The sequence below is a fragment of the Solanum tuberosum genome, unplaced genomic scaffold (genome assembly GCF_000226075.1).
Source record: "Solanum tuberosum cultivar DM 1-3 516 R44 unplaced genomic scaffold, SolTub_3.0 scf00344, whole genome shotgun sequence".
In the NCBI taxonomy this organism is placed as follows: Eukaryota; Viridiplantae; Streptophyta; class Magnoliopsida; order Solanales; family Solanaceae; genus Solanum; species Solanum tuberosum.
Genome location: NW_006239273.1, coordinates 594729 through 620148, shown reverse-complemented (window position 1 = coordinate 620148; position 25420 = coordinate 594729). Strand labels below are relative to the sequence as shown.

The 25420-nt window shown below is 35.2% G+C and overlaps 1 protein-coding gene across 1 annotated transcript; it reads left to right on the top strand.

The window, feature by feature from the left end:
• Window positions 1-14398: 14398 nt before the first annotated feature.
• On the top strand, window positions 14399-16308 carry LOC107063397 (F-box-like/WD repeat-containing protein TBL1XR1). Its single transcript, XM_015315236.1, has 9 exons — window positions 14399-14430; window positions 14521-14671; window positions 14786-14849; window positions 15165-15323; window positions 15429-15547; window positions 15674-15748; window positions 15915-15968; window positions 16075-16148; window positions 16215-16308. The coding sequence occupies exons 1-9, from the start codon at window positions 14399-14401 to the stop codon at window positions 16306-16308; spliced, it is 822 nt and encodes a 273-aa protein (XP_015170722.1).
• The last annotated feature ends 9112 nt before the right edge of the window (window positions 16309-25420 follow it).

Below are 25420 nucleotides of genomic sequence, written 5' to 3'. Positions count from 1 at the left end.
TGAGGACTATCCAAGTTAAAGGGGGAACTCTTACGTAGTAGAGTGTGGGTTTTCCCAAAGTTAGGTCTCATGAGATGGGAGCCCTTCACATAGTTGAGTTAAGGTTCCTAGTAGCAATCTCCATATACTATGAACTAAGAACATGCTTAAAGAAGCATCTCATAGTGTTCTAAAGCATAATTGAACTAAGAACTTACTTAATGAAGTACATCATAGTGTTCAAGAGTATAAGTGGACTTAGACATGCTTAAGGTAGTATTCTCATAGGGTTCTATGTGAAGAAGGAACTTAGACATACTTAAGAGAGTATTTCATAGTATTCAAAGTAGAAAGGGGTTTAACCATGCTTAAGTAAGTATCTCATAGTATCCATGCTAATAGTGAACTTAGAGCTACTAAAGGAAGTATCTCATAGGGTTCAACCTAATAAGGAACTAAGATGTGCTTAAGAGAGTACCTCATAGTTCTAAAGTTAAAGAGAGGAACTAGGTTCCAAACCAAGAATTGTTAGTATGAGGACCTAAAGGTAGTACTTAGCATGAGTAGTATTATGGGGTGCTATTCATGCATTGCACAAGTATGACTTAGGGTCACTAAAGAGAAGTTGTAAGAATAAGATTGTGCTATAGTTGTCCTTCCTAGTTATAGTTGACTAAAGGTGAGAGATTCCCTTAGTTATGAGAGTTAAACTAATAATAAGACCAAAGGAGGGTGAGTATGACTAAGATGACTTCAAGGCTATGCTTAGGGTGAAGGGTAGTATGGGATGCCTTTCATGCATTTCACAAGTGTGTCTTGGGGTTACTTAGGAGTATGGTTCCCTTATGGTAAGAAGAGCTTATGAGTTGACCATGTATATAGGCTATGATTAAGATGATAAAAAAGGGATACACCATGTTGTATGTTGACTTATGTTTATATGATGCTTATGTTGGAGATTATGCTATGACTATGATGATTATGCTATGAATATGTTATTATCTCTTATGCTTATGTCTTATGTTGACTAACCATTTTGAGATGCTCTTATGATGTTGTGCTAGCTTTCATACTTGGTACATTTTGTACTAACGCATATTGCCTACATTCTAACCAAATGTAGGGTTTCGGAGATTGAGTTGCTTTGGAGGCTAGGTTCCTAAGGTGCAAGAAGAGTTGAAGAGTTGGAGAGTCATCATAGCATCGATGACAAGACTATCATTTCCTTTATGCCATTTCTTTATGTTTTAGACTTTGTATGGGATGCGTCCCAAGATTTTTATTCAAGTATTATGTTAGATGGTTTAAGACAAAGGTTTAGTAAAGACTTCCACTTGTTTTATTATGAAAATGACTTCGATTGTAAAAGTTTTAAATTGTCCCTACTTTTCTAGTATATTATGTTATGATTATGCTAAAGGCATGTATGAGACCCCTTCGGGGTCAAGTACACCATGTTACATCTAAGGAGTACCCCTGGGTCATGACACTGCTGGTGGACTGCACCTTTCAAATGAAGAAATATAGGATCACTGTCTTATTTTTCCTTAACCGCCACTACTAACGAAGATTCAGATCTATTCTAAACTATCACTCCACCATCTGATGAGTCTATAAGACCAACTCCTAAGCGAGCAAGTTGGTGAACATCTCTTGTTAATTCTTTCCTTTATTCCTCAACATATGCTACATTGCCCATAGATAACCTGCTAAGAGCATCAACTACTACATTAGCCTTACCAGGATTGTATAGCACATTCATACAATAGTTCTTGAGGAATTCAAGCCATCTCCTTTGGTGAAGATTCAACTATTTCTGGGTGAAAACATACTGAAGGCTTTTATGGTCTGTGAACACCATACAAGTAGTGTCTCCAAATCTTTAGGGCAAATACTACGGCTGCAAGCTCGAGGTCATGAGTCGGATAGTTCTTCTCATGTACCTTAAGTTGTCTAGAAGCATAAGCTATAGCCTTACCTCGCTGCATCAACACACAATCTAGGCCGACTCTGGATGCATCACAATAGATCACATAACCATCTGAACATTCTGGTAGAGTCAAAATAGGAGTTGTAGTCAACCTAGTTTTCAATTTTCAAAGCTTTTTTCACACTCATCTGACCACTGGAACTTGACCTTTTTCTGAGTCGACTTAGTCAATGGAAAAGTATGGATGAAAATCCTTCCACAAACCTTCTGTAATAACTAGCCAAACCCAAGAAACTTTTGATATCTGTAGGAGAGGTGGGTCTGGGCCATTGTTTCGTTGCCTCTATTTTCTGAGAATCCACTCGTATCCCTTCGCTAGATACTATATGACCAAGGAAAGCAACAAATTGTAACCAAAACTCACATTTGCTAAACTTAGCGAATAACTGGCGATCTTTGAGAGTTTGTAGGACAACCCTCAAATGAGTCGCATGTTTTTCTTCATTCCTAGAGTAAATAAGGATATCATCAATAAAGACGATAATGAACAAGTCCAAATACTGTTTGAACACCCTGTTCATCAAGTCCATGAAAGTTGCAGGAGCATTTGTTAGTACAAATGTCATAACTGCGAATTCATAATGACCATACTGAGTTCTGAAGGCTGTTTTTGGGATGCCACTATCTCTGACTCTGAGCTGATGATAATCGAATCTGAGGTCTATTTTTGAAAAATCATTAGCACCCTGAAGTTGGTCAAATAAGTCATCAATCCTGGGGATAGGATAATTATTCTTAATTGTGACTTTGTTCAACTACCGATAGTCAATGCACATCCAGAGAGAACCATATTTCTTTTTCATAAGCAACACTGGTGCACCCCACGGGGAAATACTAGGTCTGATGAAGCCCTTATCTAGAAGGTCTTTCAACTTCTCTTTCAATTCTTTAAGCTCAGCTGGAGCCATTCTATAAGGAGGAATAGAAATATCCTGGGTATCTGGAAGGAGATCAATTCCAAAGTCGATTTCCCTTTCGGGAGGAACTCTGAGAAGATCTTCTAGAAACACTTATGGGAACTCATTTACTACAGGAACTGACTCAAAAGTTGGGGTTTTGGAGCTTGAATCCTTAACGCGAACTAGATTATAGATATACCCCTTGGAAATCATCTTTCTGGCCTTAAGGAAAGAAATGAATCAACCCATAGGCACTGAACTACTACCCTTCCATTCTAAGATTGGTTCGCTAGGAAACTGAAAATGAACGATCCTAGTTCTACAATCAACTGAGGCATAACAGGAATGTAACCAATCCATGCATAGAATGACATCAAAGTCTACCATTTCTAACTCTACAAGAACTGCTGAGGTGACTTTCTGAGAGACCGTGACAGGGCAATTTCTGTATACCCGTCTAGCTATAACTGGGTCAACAACTGGAGTAGAGACTGAGAAGGGTTCTGAAAGAGTTTCTAGACTGACATCAAAGTTCACTGCTACATATGGAGTTACAAAGGAAAGAGTTGCCCCTGGATCTAACAAAGCATAAATATCTAAGTGAAAGACTCGTAACGTACCAGTAACCACATCAGGAAAATCTTCTGATCCTGGCGAGCTTGAAGAGCATACAACCTGTTCTGGCGCTGACCGCCACCTGTACCAAATGAAGCACCCTGCTGAGTTGGGTAACCTGCTTGTGCTGCTGGGGCTATAGACTGAGCCCCTACTATTGTTACCTCTCGGTCCTAATTTAGAAGAAGGGCAATCTCTTAACCTATGGCTAGACTGATCACATCCAAAAGACTCTTCTTTCACTGAAAGACACTAGCTCGGAGGTGTTTTACCACATTTTAGACAAGTTGGACAAGTCCTATTACCTGAAACGCTCTCTTGAGACTTAGAGCCTGATGCCCTACCTTTCTGATCCAGTCGGAACCTGGAGGATGGAGCACTAGCTGATGAAGGTGCTAGAGCTGAAGATTTCTGCTGAAATTGCGAGCAATTTCCACCACCCGATTTCTGCTGAGTGTACTCATAGTTACTTGTCCTAGCTTTCTTATTGTCCTTAACATGTTCACGAAGCTTGTTTCCCTCAACCTGCTGAGCATGGGTCATAAGCCTAGAGATGTTCATATCATCTAATAACATAGCATTCCTGCACTCAGTCTTCACTAAGTCGGACACACCATACAGAAACTTAGACATATGTGCCCTCGAATCAGCGACCATGTGCAGAGAATACCTGGAGAGTTAGGTGAACTTGAGTCCGTACTCTTGGACTGACATTGTACCTTGCCTCAAATTCATGAATTCCTAAGCCTTAGCCTCCCTCAACTCTCTCGGAAAGAATCTATCCAGAAAAGCTCCAGTAAAACACTCCCAAGTCATATGAACTGCATCTGTACCCCTATTTTCTTTCCACTGAGTGAACTAAATATGAGCTACATCCTTAAGCTGGTAAGATGCCAACTCTACCCTATCATTACCAGTTACTTGAATCACTCCAAAGATTTTCTTAACCTTATCGATGAAATTATGTGGGTCCTCACCAACATGCGACCCTAGAAATCAGGCAGATTCATCCTAACAAAGTCTCGAACTCTAGCTTCCACTGATCCACCATTTCTATTAGTAGGAACTGGAACCTGCTGATTGGTCTGGTTAGTTATACTCTGAGCCAAAAGTTGAATCACATTCCGTAACTCTGCATTCGAAACTTCATGATCAGGGACTAGAGAAGCCGTGTTGGCATTGCGGGCATTCACATTCCTTGAGTAAGCTGTACGAAGAGGCATGATCTAAAACGCATAATGATAAGTTAGAGGTAGATCATACCCACGCACAATAAGAATATATAGCAAGAAAGTGAAGTTTTCCTAAAACATTTCGTAGCCTCCCTCTCATTAGATGTGGTGCACTTCACACCCATGAAAATGATTCTACTTAGTGCGACATTTTAGACATCATAGGATACTTAAACCTAATGCTCTGATACAAAGTTTGTCACACCCTGAGGCAACCCCCAGGACGTAAACACGGGACCTAGGATCACGAGTGACCCCAAGCTAACCATAAGCTGGCTTATCATAAGCAAACTGAATATTCTATAATAATTAAACTGATGCGGAAGCTAAATCATGATAAAACTTAATAGTGGGGAATAGCCAAACAATTCTAAATACATAAATACTGAAAGAGAGTTTATAACACTGAAGTAAAACTCAAAAGCTAAAACTGAATCTAAACTATGTCTGAAATAAGCCTCTAACTGACTAGAGATGCTGGGAAATGCCCCCTGCTAACTCTAGCAAATACTGAAAACTGAAATGAAAAGACTAAGTAGAGAAACATGTATACTGTCCTCGAAGAATGAGGACTCACCACTGAAGCTACTGAACTGGAGATGGGGAACCGATCTAAACGTGAACTAAATGCTGAGTACCTAAACCTACATCAGGAGAAGATGTAGCGTAGAGTATGCATCAGTACTTGAAAGGTAATGAGCATGTAGGATGGAATAAAGCTGAATAAAACATATAACTAAACAAAGTGGTAAAGCAATGATATAATCTGAACATGATTGAAATAATGAATACTGAGCTAACTGAATGCAATGACCAAGTACCTGACATGCTCAGACTGAACACTGAACTATAACTGATAACCTGGTCAATACACTAGAATTTGACTGTGGGAGCTACTAATAACCGACATAAAACCACATGAGCTAAAGGTGGAGTCCGATGTATACGCCCCATCGAGAGGACCCAATATACCCTGCCAGAGGTATAAAAACATGACTGGCGTGATCACTAAAATGTAATACCCACTGAGAGGACTTATAAACCTACGAGGGCACGTAGTTCTGGGACTATTCAGGTACGCTGAACCCTAGTCCTCTCGATCTAAGCCTACTCCCAACTAGAATGTATATAAACAATATTATGACTGAAATACTGAAGTGCTGGATAGCTCAAGTACTGACATGCAAACTCTGAGAATGCAACAATTATAACTGATTATGTAACATTCGTAAACTGAAGCATGTATGTCTACTTGAACTGACCTAGCAAGTGTAATTCATGAACTAAACGAATCTACACAACTAGGGTTCTGAATATCATGCAAGGAACTAAGAAACAATATGATAATCTGATTTGGATCATTCTAACAACTAAAACCCAACAATTTCTAACATTTAAGAAACCCTAGGTCTAGATAATATTAAGGGAATAAAGATTCTAAATGAAATTTAGGGACCTAATGGGTGAAAGGAACCCACTAGTGAAATCCCACATACCTGGTGATGAATTTCACGGAGAGATATTTTGATTTCTTGGTTGGAATTGAAGAAACCTTGTTGCGTTCTTGAAAAGCTTAGTCGACTCTTTCTCCTCTCTGGTTCTAAGTTTGATCGATTATTTGGAGAATGAATTGACTAGGCTAAGTTCTAATTTAGTTACTAGGCTAAAACTTACCAAAACCACGTAGTTTAGGGGTTAAACGACATAGTTTAGGGGTCCAACGCATAGGGAAAAAACCAAATGACCCCTGACTTAAAAGCTGTCGGGGCCAATCGACGGTCCGTGGACTGACCCACGATTCGTCCTATCAATCATCGGCTGGCTTCAGAGAGGGACTGTTGAGGGGTTTGATCCATGGACCAGGACCACAGCCCGTGGTCTGACCTACGGTCTGTGGATCCGGCCGTGGGTTGACCCTTAGACATATTTTTTGGACTATTTCTAGGGTGGGCTACATGTGGCCATCCACGGACCCCACCTACAGTCCATGGGTGGTGCCCGTCGGTGGCACCTACAACTTTTGATTTCTGCAAACTAGTCTTTCTAGCATATGAGGTGTTACATAGCTATTCTAGTGCATAAACATTTTTTTGAGCCAAAGGTCTATCAGAAACAACCTAGTTAGGGGTTTAAGGACACAAATAATTTTTCATCAAGCCTAATGTGAGATCTCAGTACACCTAAATTCACAAAGAGCTAGAAACTTTCTCAAAACTTAATGACCTTATTGCAATTTTGAAGACTCGGTTTCAACGGACGAGATGTCCTCAGTGGGAGAAGCAGATGAGGTTTTCCTCGAAGCGTCCCGACCCTAGCTACTCTGATGGTCTACTTTCAACTTTTGTTGAAGCGGTTCTGGCCTTCGGAGTGTCCAACATACTCTTACTAGCTAAACTCCTTGGAGTATGCCTACATAAATACATGTTCACTAGTATTTAAAGTCCATAGATACAAACTATGTGCACTTTACTCTATTTATATGAAGTATTTAGGAATTGAGAAGAAATAAGAAATATTTCAACAGGATTGTATTTCAAACTAATGTAGTAGTATAGGATGACCTAATTCTATATGTATAAGTTTCGATTAAACCCCTGTCAAGGGATAGATACTAGAACATAGTAAATTCTGGGCATACTATCCTTACTGTATATGTCGTTCTTGGTATAATATATAAATATACCTTTAACTTGGTTTCAACTCACATCTATACCATTCAAATTTGAGTGTACACAAGTAGGCGTTTAAACTTGTATAAAATTGAATAAATAGACACATTTATCCTACGTGATGTCCTACACGACAATTTTGTGTCTTATGTGGTGTCTTACATGTATCATGACATGTAGGATATGTGTATCTACATGTTCAATTTTATACAAGTTGAAGCGTCTACTTGTGCCTACTCAAAGTTAGAGGGCATAGATGTTAGCTGAAGCCAAGTTAAAGGGCATATTTATGTATTATGCCTTCATCCTTTATTTCGGCTTGCAAAAGTATGTGTAGTGGCACACACAACATTTTGGCTCTGAATTTATCTGAAACCATTACTTTTAATTGCAGCATAAGTCATGGTAAGATTTCACTAAAACTTGCAATGAATAAAATGTTTGAATCCATAATTTTAAAAGTATGTCAAGTTAAATACTAGAAACATGACATTCAGATTCATCTGAACCTAGTACTTTTAAACTCATAGTGTAAGTTTATATATAGAAATTAACTAAAATTGCAACAAAGAAGAGGTTTGAATCCCTAATTTAAAAATATAAGGAGCTCAATACAAAAAAAAACAAAAAGATTGAACACATAGAGCTAGCCTTTGGCCATAGATTTTGAATTTTCAAGTTCCCATATGGAGAAAGTCCATTATTTAGGATCGTGAAAATATAGTTTAGGTGTTGTAAATAAATATCGAATAAAAATATTAATTTTAAACATTGCATGAATAAGGCTTTTTGATTTATCAGTATGAATTTTGGCATGCATCCAGAGCTCATATTATGAATTGACTAATTAATAATATTTTTAACTGATGAATTTCAAATCCATTAAATTGGTGAATATGTTATGATATACTACCAAATTTAGACATCTCGTTTAAATTCTGAATTCGTATCCACATTTTTAGAAAGGATTAAATAAATTTGAAATTTCAACTCTTCGAAATGCCTTGAGGGTACATTAGTCATTCAACGCTTGATTCAAAATGCCTTTTTGAATGAAAACCTTTCTAATTCTAGTCTCATATAAAAATGTTGTATTTCCCATAATTTCCACTTACCATATTTTTCCTCTATATATATCAGACTTAGTAGTAATCCATACGTTTATACTTTAAGCCGCCAACAGTTCACAACAATTGCCTCTTTAACCTACGATTTCCTCATACTTGAATAAGGTAATTCAATTTTTATCTTTCGAACCTTTTCCTTTGTACTATTTTTATGGAGATTTTGATGTTATGTTTCTATCAGATGAGTTCAATTGCTTTGATCTATGCTTTACTTGAGGCAATGATGTATTTGGAAACATGATCCTCTACCCGCACAAGGTAGGGGTTAAAGGTTTGCATACACATCACCTTTCTCAGACCTGAGGTCTGTTGTTGTTGCTTTTAGACGAGTTAAATTCTACGAAGTTAACATTACTATTCTAGTATATAAAAATTTTCTAAGCTAAGGGTTTATCAAAAACAATTTATCTGCCTCAGGTAGGGTAATTAATATTATTTAGATCTAGAGACACTTTTGTCAAAACAACTTACACAAAAAGTACTTTTCGATAAAATATAATAATTTGTGTTTTGTGTTGTTTTGCTAAAAGGCGCATTTTTTGTTGACCAATCACCTCAAATATAAAAAAGAGTCCATTTTTTTATGCTTTTAGCCTCCAAGAGGTCTGACCAAATAGATAACTAGAAACGTTAGAATTCCTATTCTTTCAAACTTCCCAATATTTCATTAGAGTTTCATTAGTTATTGCTAATTATGTCTTGAAGTTTTCCTTGTATGTTTTAGGAAGCTATAATTCATATTAGTTTAGGAGACCCTTTGTCCTAATAGATTTGGAAAAGGGAAAGATTGTCCTTATAGGATAGGGAAAACATTTTCCTTATAGGTTAGGGACTACTTGAGATCTATATATTGGGGATATAGTAGGGGATTGTAAGGCATGCTATAGGATACACAATGTAGTCCTTAGGGCTTGAAAGGATTGTAAGATTCTTTTTTTTTCATAGTGGAAAACTCTCTCTACTTTTGCTGGGAGGAGTAGGTCTAGTTGAACCCTATTAAATCTTGTGTTATTCTTCTTCTCTACTTTCTATGTTTGTGATTGTCTGCTAGTTAATCCACAATATTTCTGCAACAATTGGTATCAGAGCTTAGTTAGGGTTTCTAGACATTATCAAGGGTTAAGATATCTCCATCATCTTCAACAAAACATAAAATTAAATTTTTTGATGACGGTTCTAATTTCAGTCTATGGAAGATTAGAATGAGATCGTCTTTGGTGTTAAAATGATTGTGGAAGGCAATCGAGAAGGATTTTACAAAAGAGTCGAAAGAATCAGAACAAGAAGACCTGAAGGAGAGGGCATTGAGTGTGATATTCATGACCGTTACTGATAACGTTCTTTTAAAAATTGATAAAGGAAAATTTTCTGCAACAACATAGAAGAAGTTAGAAGACATGTACTCTAAGATCGCTCACAAACCACCTCTACTTGAAAAATAGGTTATACAATCTCCGTATGAATGATGGTACACTGGTCAAAACTCACCTTGATGAGTTTAATTCAATTAAAATGGACTTGGAGAATGTAGATATCAAAATTGAAAGTGAGGATCATGCCTTATTGTGTTATGTTTGTTAGTACCATCTTATGATACTTTTGTTTATACATTGCTAAATGGGAAAGACAATATCTCACTTGATGATGTTAGTAATGCACTAAAATCTAAAGAGTTGAAGAAGAGCTTTTCGGATAGCAGAACTGAGGGTGAAGGTCTTGTAAGTAGGGGAAGAACACAACTGGAGGACTTTAATAGAAAACAATTTAATTTCAGGTTGAAGTCTAGAGCAAAAAAGTAGAATTGTTATGAGTATGGGGAGCAGGGTCATTACAAAAGAGATTATCCTAAATTAAAGGAGAAAAATGGAAAGTAGAAAGTTTATTACTCAGCAAATATTGTTCACATTGGAAATAATTCGGATGAAAATGACTATCTAGGGGAAGTTTCTGCTGTGAGTTCTGATCATAGGCACAATTATTGGGTTCTTGATTCTGGTGCAACTTTTCACATGTGTCCACACAAAAATTGGTTTGCAACTTACAAACAGACGAATGGGATTCTCTACCTAGGTGATGATAATCCATTTGAGGTATAGGGGATAGGTAACATCAAATTGAGAATGTTTGATAACATTATCAGAAATATTAAATGTTTGCATGTTCCTTGAATTAAGAGAAATTTGATTTCTCTTTTGACTTTGGATGATCAAGGGTATAAGTTTCACTCAGAAAATGGAACACTTAAAGTATGTAACGGCTCCATGGAACTCATGAAAGGTATGCTTCCGTCTAGACTGTATTATCTACAAGACAATGTAGTTGTAGGGGAAGCAATTGTAGCTTTCGGGAAGAATAATATGAATCAATCTCAATTGTGGCACTTGTGATTTGGTCTTATAAGTAACAAGGGATTGTCTTTGTTGAACAAGAGAATTTGTTGGATGGTTACAAAAATCAAGCTTTAAATTTTTGTGAGCAGTGGGTGTTTGGTAAGAAAATACGGGTGAAGTTCAACAAGAAGGCTATACACTAGACCAAAGACAAGCTAGATTATATACATTCAGACTTGTGGAGTCCAAACAGAATTCCCTCCACAAGTGGTGCAAGGTACTTTATGATTTTGATTGACGATTACTCAAGAATGGTATGAGTGTATTTATTTAAAACAAAAGATGAGGCATTTTCAACATTTATCAAATGGAAGTCGATGGTTGAGGCAGACCAAAAGAAAAGTTAAACGTCTTCAAACTAACAATGGTTTGGAATTTTGAAACTTAAAGTTCAATAAATTTTGTAGCAGAGAGGGCATAGTGAGACACCGCACTTGTGTTGGAACACCACAACAAAATGGTATTGCAGAACGTATGAACATAAGACTTTGTGATAGAGCACGAAGTATGCTTTCACTCATGTGTTTGCAAGACTTTTTGGGTTGAAGCAATCAATACAAATTGTTATTTGGTCAATAGATCTACATCTACAACTATTGAGTTTAAAACTCCCTTTGAAGTTAAGTCTGATTAGCCTGGTGATTATTCGAATTTAAGAATATCTGGTTGTCCTACTTATGCTCATGTAAGGGATGGAAAACTTGAGCTGAGGGAAAGAGAAGAAAAGACTCTGGGGTTAATTTGTGGCATTCAATGAATATACCTCATTAAACAGTCAAAAGGAAAAGGCTATAGCAGAAACATATCACAGTGTTAGTGACCGCATAGAGCTAGAAGGTGAATCTCCACTAGCTCAACCTAATAGTTTAGAAGTGGAGTAGGTGCAAGACATTAATCAGGATGATAATGATGATACACCTATACAACAACAATCATAAAGTATTTCAACAGGTAGGAAAAAAAGAGTGATCAACCAACCAAAAAGATTCGCAAACGTGGTTGATGAAAATCTTTAAGGATATGCAAATTTTATAGAATTTGTTTTATCAGAGACAATTGACGTGTTTGAGCTTAATAGCTATAAAAAAATTATTTCTAGTTCCAAAGCAGATAGATGGATTGGTGCAATTGGTGAAGATATGAAGTCTCTTCAAAAGAATCAAGCATGGAATTTGGTTTATTGTCAAGGGGACAAATGGTAGTCTAACATTATTTTATCTGATGAGATGTTATATCTAAAGGGGTTATTGATGAGAATAAAGTGTCTACACATGATAATTTAGTAGATATGATGATCAAGATAGTATGAATCAATAAGTTTAGGCATTGCCTAGACTTGATTGGTGTGAGTTGTACTTAGTAAGCCCTTTGGAGGGCAGGGAGCAAGGCAGACAGACGGTATTTCAATTGATGAAAATAATTCAAGCCAAGGGAATATTTATTAATTATGTCTTGAATTTTTCCTTATATATTTTAGGAAACTATAATTCATATATATTAGTTTAGGATACAATTTGTCCTAATAGATTTGGAAAAGGAAAATATTGTCCTTATAGAATTGGGAAAACATTTTCCTTATAGGTTTGGGACTACTTTGGAATCTATATATAGGAAGTATAGTTGGGATTCTAAAGCATTGTACATGATACACAATGTAGTCCTAAGGTCTTGAAAACATTGTAAGCTTCTTCTTTCTTTTCATTGTTGAATACTCACTCTACTTTTGCTGGGAGGAGTAGGCCTAGCCGAACCTCATTAAATCCTTGTGTTATTCTTCTTCTCTATTCTCTTTGATCATGATTGTTTGCTAGTTAATCCACAACATTTTCGTAACAATTATGCTTAGCAGGAATATAACAATGGTGAAGGAAATATATTTTAATGATTAAAAAGAGTTACTACTAAGAGAGAAGTTGGCTAGTCTAGTTATTTAAATAAGGAATCTAATTGTTGGTCATCAAAGAATATGAAAAAAGGACAAAAGGACTATTAGCCCCTACAACAATAACTACATATTCGGTTTTATCCCACAAGTGGGGTCTGAGGGGAGTAGGATGGTGTTTGACTGGACACAAAAGTCAAGTTATTGATTTACTTCTATTATGAAAGTAGAGATAGTTGGAGAAAGTATTAAAATAATAGTTAGAATATTGTTCTGTTTGAAAATAATTATATCAATACTTTAAATAGCTAGAATGGGCATATCTTGCTTCGGTGAAGACACTAATGTTATAGGCAAGGGCGGACCCACATACAACCTATTGGGTGCTCCAGCACCACAGTGGCGTAGCTATAGCCATCCTAGGGTGTCCACCCTTCGTCGAAAAATGACGTTGTATATATATATATATATATGTTAAATTCTATATTTAAATGATATATATTTTGAGTTGAACATCCTTGACAAAAGTTATGTCCTTAATGCAATGGTGATGGGTGTCCATTTGAATTAAGGAATTCTAGGTCCGAACCTCAAATAACAGAACATTTTTTTGTTTCTATGTTATTTCTTGAAATAGGAGTATATTAATCGAACAACATCTAGTGAATAAAAAGCCCAATGAGTTCTTTGGTTCAGTAGCTAGTTGAAAGGCTGTATTTTTTAGGGGAAGTTAAGTGTTCGATTCTTGCTAATAACAATTGTTTACACATTTCCTGTTTTCCTCTTTTTTCTCCCAATATAGTCTCACATGTTTTTCTCTCTTTACTTTCTTTGTATACTTAAAATTTTTAGTCTTAATTTCCTTTTTACGTTTTATGTAATTTCTTGTGACCTGTAAAAAAATAAAAGAAGTCATGCCCAAAGACTTTTCTTATTTTTCTCGAGAAATATTTGCTCTTTGGTTAAGAAATACTCCAAGCTAGTTTTTTCTTTCTTTCTTCTTGAGTAATGCTAATATTAATCTTATTTTTTCTCATTAATATTTTAAATTATTGCGTTAAAATACATTTCTATGTGATTTATAGTAATTTTATATTAAAGATGTGAGCATCCATAAATCAAAAATCCTAAATCCGTCACTGGTTATAGGGTTGTCAGGTGTCCATGTCATGTGCTTTCTATTTCATTTTTAGTTGAACTGCATATTGCTTTTTTTTTTCTGGATAACAAACAATAGAAGCTTCATTGAAATACATGATTTTTTGAGCATGCAGCTGATACTTGTACACATTTTTTGTTGTGACACTAAGTTTTGCTTTTGTTGCAAGATAGATTCGGAGCCTATGGATATCAACACAGACTCAACCCCATATGAAATTTCGAGTTCTGATTTAATGGTTTTGGAAGGACATACCTCAGAGGTTTGACCGCCACGATTTCATAATAGGCAAAAATACTAAATATCATCTCTTTTATGTCTTCTCTATAAAAATTACAATTGTTTCTTGTTTCTAAACTCATGTCAGGTTTTTACCTGTGCTTGGAGTCCAGAAGGATCACTTCTTGCATCTGCGTAAGCATTAGTTCCATTTCTTTTTTTTTGTTGCTCTCGTCTATGAAAAACTCATGGTCAAATTCTTTGAAGTGGTTTTTCCTTAGTTAAAAGGTTAAGAGTAGTTTTAGACTCGTCTAAGGAACCATCTCTCGTATAGCTAACCATGTGTAATATCAATTTAGGTCGGGAGACTCTACTGCTAGAATTTGGACTATTGGAGATGGTCCATGTAATTCTACTATCCAAAGGAGAACTCCAAATGTTTTGGTTTTGAAGCCTTTGGAAAGTCGAGCAACTAAGGAACACAAGGATGTTACAACACTTGATTGGAATGTGAGTTTTCTACTGGTCATTTTCATTGATCTATACTTTTCTGGTTGCTTGTAATTACCAATTTGATTTTCTTGTTATTATTCGATCTTGTATTTATGACTTTTTCTTGTACAGAGTGAGGGAACCCTACTTGCAACAGGTTCTTACGAAGGCAAAGTCAGAATATGGAACCGATATGGTAAGGGACATGGAGGAAAAACTTATTTTGAAGATTGAATGTATAAATTGACCATTGGAAAGTATAGTTCCGGAAATGCGTTTGCTAGATTGTTCTTTGGATTATTTTCATAATATACCACTACTTTTAATGTCTTGTTTATCTGATTGAAACTAAAAGACACCAAGAAACAATCCATTTTCTTGTTGATAAGCTTTTCACCCTGTCGAATCTATTCAAGAATGTTGAGTCCTTTTCATTGTTGTTCAAATATGCATGTTGTCCTCGTGTCTATTTTTCTCTTATTGATAATCCTATAACTGACTTTTCATTCAGGGGAATTGGTTAGAAATCTTAACAATCATTGTTGTCCAATCTTATCTTTGAAGTGGAACAAGATAGGTGATTATCTACTTAGCGGTAGTGTTGATAGAACTGCCGTTGTTTGGAATGTACAGTCTGGCAAACCGAAGCAGCAATTTGAATTTCCTTCAGGTGTTTTGTTTCCCTTGATCTGTCTTAATTTTTCTCTATATTTTACCTTATAGATTTTGTTTTGTTTTGAATTTATTCTCACTGTTGTTATACAACCCCATTCAGTTGTACTTGATGCTGATTGGCAAAACAACGATTCTTTTGCGGTCGGTTCCATTGATAACATGATTTACATTTGTAAAGTTGGGGAGAATCGACCAGTCAAAAGATTCTCAGGACATAAGGTGTGGTACCATTTCATAACGATTCCAATTTGAAACATTTTATGCACCTTTAGTGTATGTGCAAAGCGCAAACTTAATATCCTTTATGAATATATTCTTAAAGAGTTATTAACTTCGCCATTGCAGAATGAAGTCAATGCTGTCAAGTGGGACCCCTCAGGTTCCTTGCTGGCTTCATGCTCTGATGATACCACAGTTAAGGTAATTCCATTTCAGGTAGAGAGGTGGTGTAGTGTGCCACTGGCCCTCAGAGATTTGCATATGTTGAATTTTAGCTTCACCTATTCTGCGCTAGGACTTTGAATATGTTGTTTCCAAGGAATTATGTTTATTGTGTTGTATAATAAAATTCATTGTTTCTGTGCAGATATGGAGCATGGAACAAGATGTCTGCTTGCATGATTTCAGAGAACATTGCAAAGTATCACATAGAACATCATTATTTCTATTTTTGTTCTTTCTTTGTGGTCATTGTTGATTCATTTAATCAAATCAGACATTAGTTGCTGACTATTATGTCTTTTTAGGAGACATATACCATCAAATGGAGCTCAACTGGCGCTGGTACAAGCAATCCAAATCAACAATTGTTGCTGGCAAGGTATATATCTATTGCTACCAGTCATGTTTCTAGCCCCTGCTCTGATTTATTGTTTTATCTTGGAAGGCGATTTGGTCAGGATAGGAATCTTGGATTACAAATTAACCCCTTTTATATATTTTCCCTTTCGTTCTTCATCATCCTCTCCCTGGATCCGTGACACCCCCTTCCACAGCAGCACAACAATCCCCTTGCAAGTAAAAATAATCCAGAGAGATAAAGTTTTACTTTAACCGTCCAAAAAATGGATTTTTGGTGTGTGCTGATTTAATGTATTGCACCTAACCTTTTTTATCTCTTTGAGCTGATTTTGTTTTATTGTTTGTCTGTGTAGTGCTTCATTTGACTCTACTGTGAATCTATGGGATGTTGAACAAGGTCGTCTTCTTCACACCTTGAACGGTCACAGGTAATAGATGTGAACTCATTATGTCTACTTCGACACAAGAGATATTAAGGCACTCTTAATGAAATTTCACTTTTTAACTTGCATATACGGGCTCAAGTACTATGGGGTTTGCTTACTCGTGCTCAATTGAACTATCGATACCTATATACCTATTTGAGTGGGGATATGAGGGGAGGGGAGTGAGAATGAGTTAATTGTGTATCTTTCTTTTAGATTATCAAATGTTTGTATCGTTCTTGTTGAATGTTTTTGTTTCTTTACTGAGTAGATTCTCTTGCATTTTGAATCCAGGGAACCTATTTACTCTATTGCATTTAGTCCAAACGGGCAATACTTGGCAAGTGGATCAGTTGATAAATGCATGAATATATGGTCAGTGAAGGAGGCCAAGATTGTAAAAACCTACAATGGGGATGGCATTATTTTTGAAGTATGTTGGAACAAGGAGGGCAACAAGGTTGCAGCTTGTTTTTCAAACAACAAGGTTTGCGTGTTTGATATTCGATTATGAGATTTAAAAGGACATGGGAGCATGACATGAATTTCACAATTCAAGAAACTCTACCTTGTAGAAAAGTTTTTTATTGATTCATCACCATGTGTTAGATTTATCTGTATTGGACCCCGACTAAATCATTATGGCTTTGATTTAAACTTAGGGTTGCGGTATTGCTTGAATAGTTGTTCTGATTTTCTTCTTTTTGTTGCTTGTAAGGAAATTGACATGGTTGTGATTATTCTGATTATGTGTAATTTAACCAGATTGTTAATTCCTTGCTTGCAATTGAGCGAAAAAATCTAAGGGATCGTTTGGTTTACAAACAAGTCATACTGGATTATTGCGTGGGAATTATAATATAGGGATTTAAAGCATATTACTTTAGTTTCTTTTTATTTTTAATATTAGGTGAATGAATATCTTTTCATCATTTTTTGCCTAAAGCATCTACATGCATATAAATAACCTCCTTTTGAAAAGTACAAAGTTTGTTCCATCAACTTGATATTCTAACTTAGGTTTCTCTTAAATTACCAACATCAATTTTCCATTTTAGTTAATTTATGCACTTCTTTGGACATGTGGTATAAGACGTTTGATATCATGCTTTTTTTCATTGCTTTATCAATTATATAGAGGTTCTTTTTCAGCTTAATACATAATAATCTCGTTAAACTTGTAAAAATATTTCATTTAGACATTAGATCTTAGTCATGTTTCAATTTAACACTTCAACTCATGATAAAGTGTTTCAATTAGACTCTTTCAATTTCAATTATCTAATAGACAAATGAAAATACATACATAAGTTTTTATAAAAATTGAATTGAAAGTGTCTAATTGAAACACTTTATTAGGAGTTGAAATGTATAATTGAAGACATAATACATAAATGTGCCCTCCAACTTGGAGCCTAAGTAGCCGGCACAATGGGAGTTGCTACAGTACCTACCAACCACTCAGGAAAGCTAGCACCTACTGAACAACCTCAGAAGTCAGAAGTAATAGGGGGAGGCCTGCACCCCTAACCTGTGTTGCCACATCTGGTTCCGCACCCTCCTCATATGTTACCTCAACATCCTTCTCAACAAGATTTTCTGGTGGGGGAGGGGTCACTGGTCTCGGCCCAGTCGCTGCCTGAGCTCCACCCCTAGCAGGTGTTGCTATTCCTCTGCCCCAGCCCCTTCCTCTACAGTCTACCCCTACCCCTTCATTACCCTCGAGCTATTAGTTCCGCAGCTAGAGCTGGTTTCCTTATTCTGTTGTATCTGGTGCCAACCATCCTTAGACAAAGAATGAAGGAAGTCATATATAAATTTGGATCGTCAGATACCAATTGGAATATGTTGGAATGTATGCGTTCACCAGTGATCACGGGACCAGGTCCCTCGATAGAATAACAGTGCAGAAAATAAATAGCACAATGTAAAACAAGCACAAAAGTTTTACGTGGAAACCTCCTTGCTCAGGGGAGTAAAACCACGACCTGTCACACATGACTTTCAAACTGTTTTCACTAATCTTCTTAAGCAAAAGCGAAACATAGTTTACACCACAACAATGAGATTAACCTCCTAATCTCACACTAAGTAATACAACTATTACTTAAACGAGCCTAAGCAATGCCTGCATTGCCTACTATACTAACCCTCAACGATTAATATAGACTTTTACAATAAGACACAAAGTTACCCCTAACTATGTTCTTACAAAGATTCATACAAGTTTTGAAATGTTTCTAACACAAGTGAAACAAATCCTACAAGTTAAGCTCAAATACAAACAATCAAGAACAACAGCAGATACGGAAAGCTCTTCTTCAGTTGATCAGGTCCTTGTTGTATGTGTTCTTGTGCTTGAGTTCTTCCTTGAAGATGGCGTTGTCTTTTTAAGCTTGTGAGATTTTGATTGCTAAATCTTGAGTTTGTGTTTTTGAGAAGAGACTATATGAAATCAACACAAACTCGTTGAGACAACCTTATTGGCTGAAAGCCTGCTGTTTAGAAAAGCTGTGCACCTACCACATCAGAGGTGGCGGCTTTTCTGACAGTTGTCTTGTCACATTTTCATGTAAGCAATCTTGCAGGGACCAGGTCCCTGGCAATGTTCTTTGTGATTTATTGAAAGGCTTGCTGGCTCACTTCCTCCTTTGAATGAATGAATTTAATATGTTATTTGGCATGTTGAAAATATCAACCATAAAGAGTTATTACCCGTTGGACAAACACCCTTGTCCATTCTGATTGGTTCAGTACGCTTGCGCCTCACCAACCACTGACAGGACAGCTTTACAGTTGTACCCCATTATGCATCTGATGGAGAGAACTCTGCCAGGGACCAGGTCCCTGCATTGGTGAGCCACTGAAACAGACAGTCTCGTCCGCTCTTCCTATTGGTGCAGTACACTATACTTTTCACCTACCACCTGACATGACAGTTTTACAGATGTACCCCATTTGAATCTGGACGAGAGCACTCTGCTAGGGACCGGGTCCCTGCATTTGTGAGGATCATCAAAACACCTAGAATATAACAGAATCAAGTCATAACACAAAGAAAGAAAAGAAGAGATGATATCCTAGAGTCTTGTAGCCTCCTGAAGAAAATTACAAACGTCTCCATCGTTTCACAAGACTCTAATAAACTTGTTTTGGTACGACGAGATCAACGAATCCAGGGATCTATGCCATCTTTGTCACAACCCAACTCGTTGTGAGAGACACCCACACTAAACTCCCGATGGGAGAACCAATTATCTACTAACATGCAATCAACTAAACAACTAGAAGTAACATTTTTCAACAATTAAAACAAGTCGCATAATGAAAGCCCATTATCATAAAAAATTTGCGGAAATAACCCCCCTAGTACCGAAAATTCGTGTATCAAAATATTTACATAGTTTAGAATATGGGGATACAACCCCAAAACAAAAGAAGTCTATATCGAAAAATGGACTACAGGGAAAAGATTAACCCATAGCATCTCGGAAGAAACAACTCACCCTTGGATTCAGAAAGTGCAGATTCACAATTGATGTCGCGCACCAGCCGCTGGAATATGCTCTATAGTCAACAAAAGAAGAGAAAGTGTAGTATCAATACACAAAATCAACGATGTACGAATAGGATCATCGGTTAGCTCCAATTATAAGAATATGAACCCGTAACCAAAACTTAGTAAAACAAGACAACATGATCTTATAGCCAGAATCAGTAACACAAGCATGACTCTCAGTCCTCATTCTGACTTAATAATCACAAAAAATATGGTACTTGGCCAAAGGTTTATTTCCACACAGATCGATGGAAACATAAAAACAAGGCTCTTATTTGGTCCACCACATAAGCAAATCCTTGTGCCCATTTATCTTCTTCTCCAATTGCAATATAACGTACAGAAAAGCCTTGATAGTAAGTGAACTTGGAACATAAATGTCAACAGGGATGATCCTGTCAAAGCAATAGAAACATTCTCCATTTCGGAGCTGATGATACTGACGAAATTCCATTTTGAGACTCGTAAATCTGGTTGTTACCAAAAAAACACTTTTAACAAAGTTTAGACCTCCAAAACTCAAAACTCCCAAAAATCACAGCTTTTCAATCAAATTTCAAAACCAACTTTGCAAACTGATCAGAAATAACTCGAGGGCAACTATCAGAAGGGGTAAAACGATAGTTCTCCGAAAATTTCCAAAAATGACCTTCAAAATCATTACACAGTGTTCTCTAATTTGCAAGAGATCCATTTGACTTTCGATAGATCATTTGCCAACTCATTTCTTCGATTTGAAGTTCTTACACATTTTTGAGTCTCCTATACTATATGATAGTGTGCTTAGTTTATGGAAAGCCACATGCAATGTCTACCAAAACACTTCTTATAATCTAATGATGAAGGGATGATCATTTAAACAAAAAATTACTTCACATACACATCCTAACACACAGTTTAAGGGGATCTCAAACACTATATATAGTTGCACGAAGAAATGGAAATTTATTGAGTCGTTTATCTCTTGTTGAAGAATAAGAATCATATTCCTATTTAGAATGGCTGGTTTGTCATCACGTTTTGTTGGAGTAGTGGTATTGTTACTTGTTCTTGTGAGTGGCATCGTTTCAGCCAACATGGAAATGGGAAACAGGCGTTTGCTTGATTTAACACGCGGTGGCGGTGTTGGTGGTTTGCTTGATGGTTTGCTTGGGGATTTGCTTGGTGATGCTGCCTCTGCTGGTGGTGGAAATTAATTTAATTTAATTCATTTAGTATATATGTATTTATTTTTGTGGTTTCTTCTTTTCAAGCTTGGTGTCAAATGACTCATTTTGGCATAACGATAACAAAGTTTCTCTATGTTATGTATTTCTACTTTTTTCTTCCTTTCATCTTATGAAGATTCCTTTACATAGGCTAGGGTTTGGGGGTATTTTAGACTTTAGCGGAATCTGGGCTTGAAGAGCATCAGTTGTTTCCATCTTGTCAACATAACAGACTTATCAAAATGTAATTGACCTTCATCTAAGTCATATAATTTTAACTTAAACATTAATTTAACTTTATCAACCAATAATTTGATTAGATCGACATATCTTGAGCTTAAGATTTAATCCAAAATTTAATATGAATTTAACTATTAAAATTTTAATATTTGCAAATGCACCTTGCTTCGAGCCTTGTTGAGGTGTAGACTTGTCGGACCTTAAAAGACAAGATTTAAAGTATTCATAAAGTAATTTTTTTTTACTTCGTTTAATCGATTTCTTGAAAAATAAATTGAAACTAGAATGACTTTGACTACATTCAACCTTTTCTATTAGATCTTCCTTTAACGGCAACCTGAAAATCTTACTGAAAAGTTTGTATGCATACTGAGAATTGATGTCAACTTTGCTTATATACAGACAGATAATCATTTTACCAAAAAGAAGGCTACAATTTCTTAAAGATACACCCCATTAAAAAACTACTAGATGTAAAGTATTTGTAGCTAGCTGACGTCACTTATATTCACATATAAACTATATGTGGTTGAAAAATAAAATTGAATATGATTACAGTTTTACCACTAAATTTAATCATTCAAATAATATCTAATCGTCTTATGCTCGACAATTAAGTCGGTTAACTAAGCTCAACCATTCATCAGTTTAAACTTGCATTTCCCATTTATCAATAAAAAAAATTGTGTAGCCACTTCGCTAAAAAAATATTCACTCTTTTAAAGTTTGAACACCCTTAACGAAATTCCTTGCTCCGTCGTTGATAATAATATAAAGCATAATACATAAACAAACACTCAAACTTGACCTCAGTTGACAAGTAAATAACACTCCAACTTTAAATATACTCACCTAATTTGCAAGAGATCCACTTGACTTTTGATATATCATTTGCCAATTCATTTATTCAATTAGAAGTGTTTGCAGCTTGTGGAGAATATATTGCATGATATATCAAGACCTTTAAAGTAGTTAAGAAATTAATATTTAATGATATGTTGATTTTGCCATTTAATAGCTGAGAGAATCAAGTCTAGTTGTATTGAAATTAAAGATGTCATTAATTTAATAAATGTTTAATTAATAGATTGATTTTCTTCTACAAAAATTATGAAATTAATATTTAATGTTATGTTGATTTTATTTTAATACAGTACTAGTCATATTGTAAGGGTGGTTAGAGTAATTAACCCTTAAGATTAGGGTGCCCTTGGTACATATGAAAGGAAAATATTTTATTGGAAAATAAATATTTAATGTTTGTTAAGTATAAAAAAAGAATATTATCCCAAGAGCATTTTATATATAATCGAGCAAACACGATATCGGCAAAATGGTTGTTAGAGAGTGAGAGTACTTTGGGGTTGGTGGGATGGCCAAGGGGTGGGAAGGAGAAAATTGCTTTGGAATATTATTATGAAACTTGTTTTCGATACTTATCAGAGAAGTCATTTTCTTCATTTTAATATATTTTATAGATTCGTTTGACTTACACAATTTTTAGAAACAAAAAAAGAAGAAGGTAATATTGGTATATTATTTCTATTAATTATAAGTTACCTAAATATTAAAAAATTAATAGTATTCAACTATTTATTAATGTATAAGAAAAAAAAGACACAAAATAATAGATTATTTTTAAAATTTTCAAACTAAAAAAATAAAATTGGACAACTATTTATACTACATTGAAAAAGTAAAATGAACGGAGGGAGCAATTTTAATCAAACTAAACGTTCATCATACATGTGCCATATTTACATGTATATATTCTTATTCCTAACAAATCCCAAAACACAAGGTCCAATTAATATTGAGCAATAAATCCATACACGTTATTTGAGGTAAAAGTTCCAATATAAATAGTATAAAGTATTAAGGAAAAATCTTTTTGGCCACAGAATTTGGCCAGAATGATATTTTCTCTATATTATTTTATCTTTTTAAACATTTAATACCTTTTAACTAAAAGTGAAAAAAACATCAGTTTATTTTAAAATTAAAAAAATTATACTTTTTTTAATTTTCTGGCCAAATTCTTTGGCCATTTAGCACTTCTCAAAGTATAAAAATCTCATATATTTAGGTGTTAGTTACATCGTATTTTGAAAGTATTCTTAATTATAAAATTTTGGATGTTTCATTGCTCTCGGATATATTTTTCGGATGTCTGATACATTGCAAATGATACATTACTTAATGAGAGGGGCTCTCTGATACATTTCTTGAATGTATGATACATTATTTAATGAGAGGGATGTAGGGGATGAATATATTCGAGAGGGGATGAATGTATCCGAGAGGGGATGCATGTATTCAAGAGGGGATGAATGTATCCGAGAGGGGATAGTAATGTATGTGAAAAGGGATAGAGATGTATCTGAGAGGGGAATTTTGTAAAAAAATTTAAATGGTAGGAAATTTTAGGAATTATAATATCTTAAGTTGTGTATTTATGTAATTTTTTCATATATATATACTACTTATGAAATATCAAAGTTGTACACGGGTTCCATATTTGTTTACAAATATATTTTTTAAAAGGATTAAGTGATACATAATTCCTTAAAATTGTCCGCATATTTTATTTTGATACCTTATTTAAGACTTGTTTCTATTGAGAACTTTTATTGTTCAAAATAAGTACCTATTACACAATTTTCGCTACATGGCAAATAAGGTGCAATACACTTATACACATGCATTGAGTTTGTTTGACGGGTACTTTTTAATTATTTTTTAAAACTCTTTCTTCTTCCTTCTTCCTTAGCCATAACTTCTTCCAACACCACCACCATTTCCATTATTGCCGCTGATGTTGCCACCACCACCATCCACCCTTCTCTTTTCTTCAGTCATCTCTCCCTCTCCCTCTCCCTCACCTGTATCATTTTCAACTGTAAAATACCCTTACTATTTTATTCTCCACTTTCTTTAAATCCGACGGATACTATGATCTTATTCACCAAAAAAAATAGAAATTCACACAATTACTACTCTATTTTTTTCTCCCTTCTTTTGTTCTTATTGAAAAATATATATTTGTACTCGAATAAATCAGATCTAAAAAAAAAACACAAATCACCTTTCCTTCCTCCTTTCTCTACGCTTTGCATAAATGATTATATAATCAATAAAATTATTGGTATCTAAATTTACAGATGGTTCATGTATTGATAAATTTTTATGTATATGTAATTTGTTATTTTCAACTTTAAAAAAAGTCAGATCTGAAAAAAATCTTTGGATTAAGATGATTTGAAGGCGACAGCGGCGATGCAATTCATGATGAGATGAATTATTGAGGCATTTCCAATGTTTCTGCAATTTATGAGATGAATTCATTAATCAGTATACTAACACATTGCGAGTGTATTACACATATTTCATACTTTTTAGCTGATTGTCAAAAAATGTTCAAATTCGAATGGGCGAAGATGTTCAATGTACTAGTCCTAGTTAAGGTGTCCAAGTGAATCATGCCAACTTTAAGGGGTCGTCGATAACTTAAGCCCTTTTTAAATGGTATTAATTAAATGATTTAAAATTATCTCATTAAGTGTAAAATAAATAATATCTAACGAATATTATTAACTAGGTAATTTGCCCGCGATTCGCGCGGTCATAAATAATAATTGCATTGAACTTGCAAATAATCTTTTACTAATATTCATACATTAAAATAAAAAATAGGATCTTAAAAAAATATTAGCAATATTCCAACATGAATTTGATTATTTATCATTATCACATAACTCAAGAACCTCTAATGAATGAATTATTCCGAAATAATAAATCTTTGGTTGTTTAATCAAAATTAAAAGGAAAATAAAGAAGAAAATAAGAATATATATATATA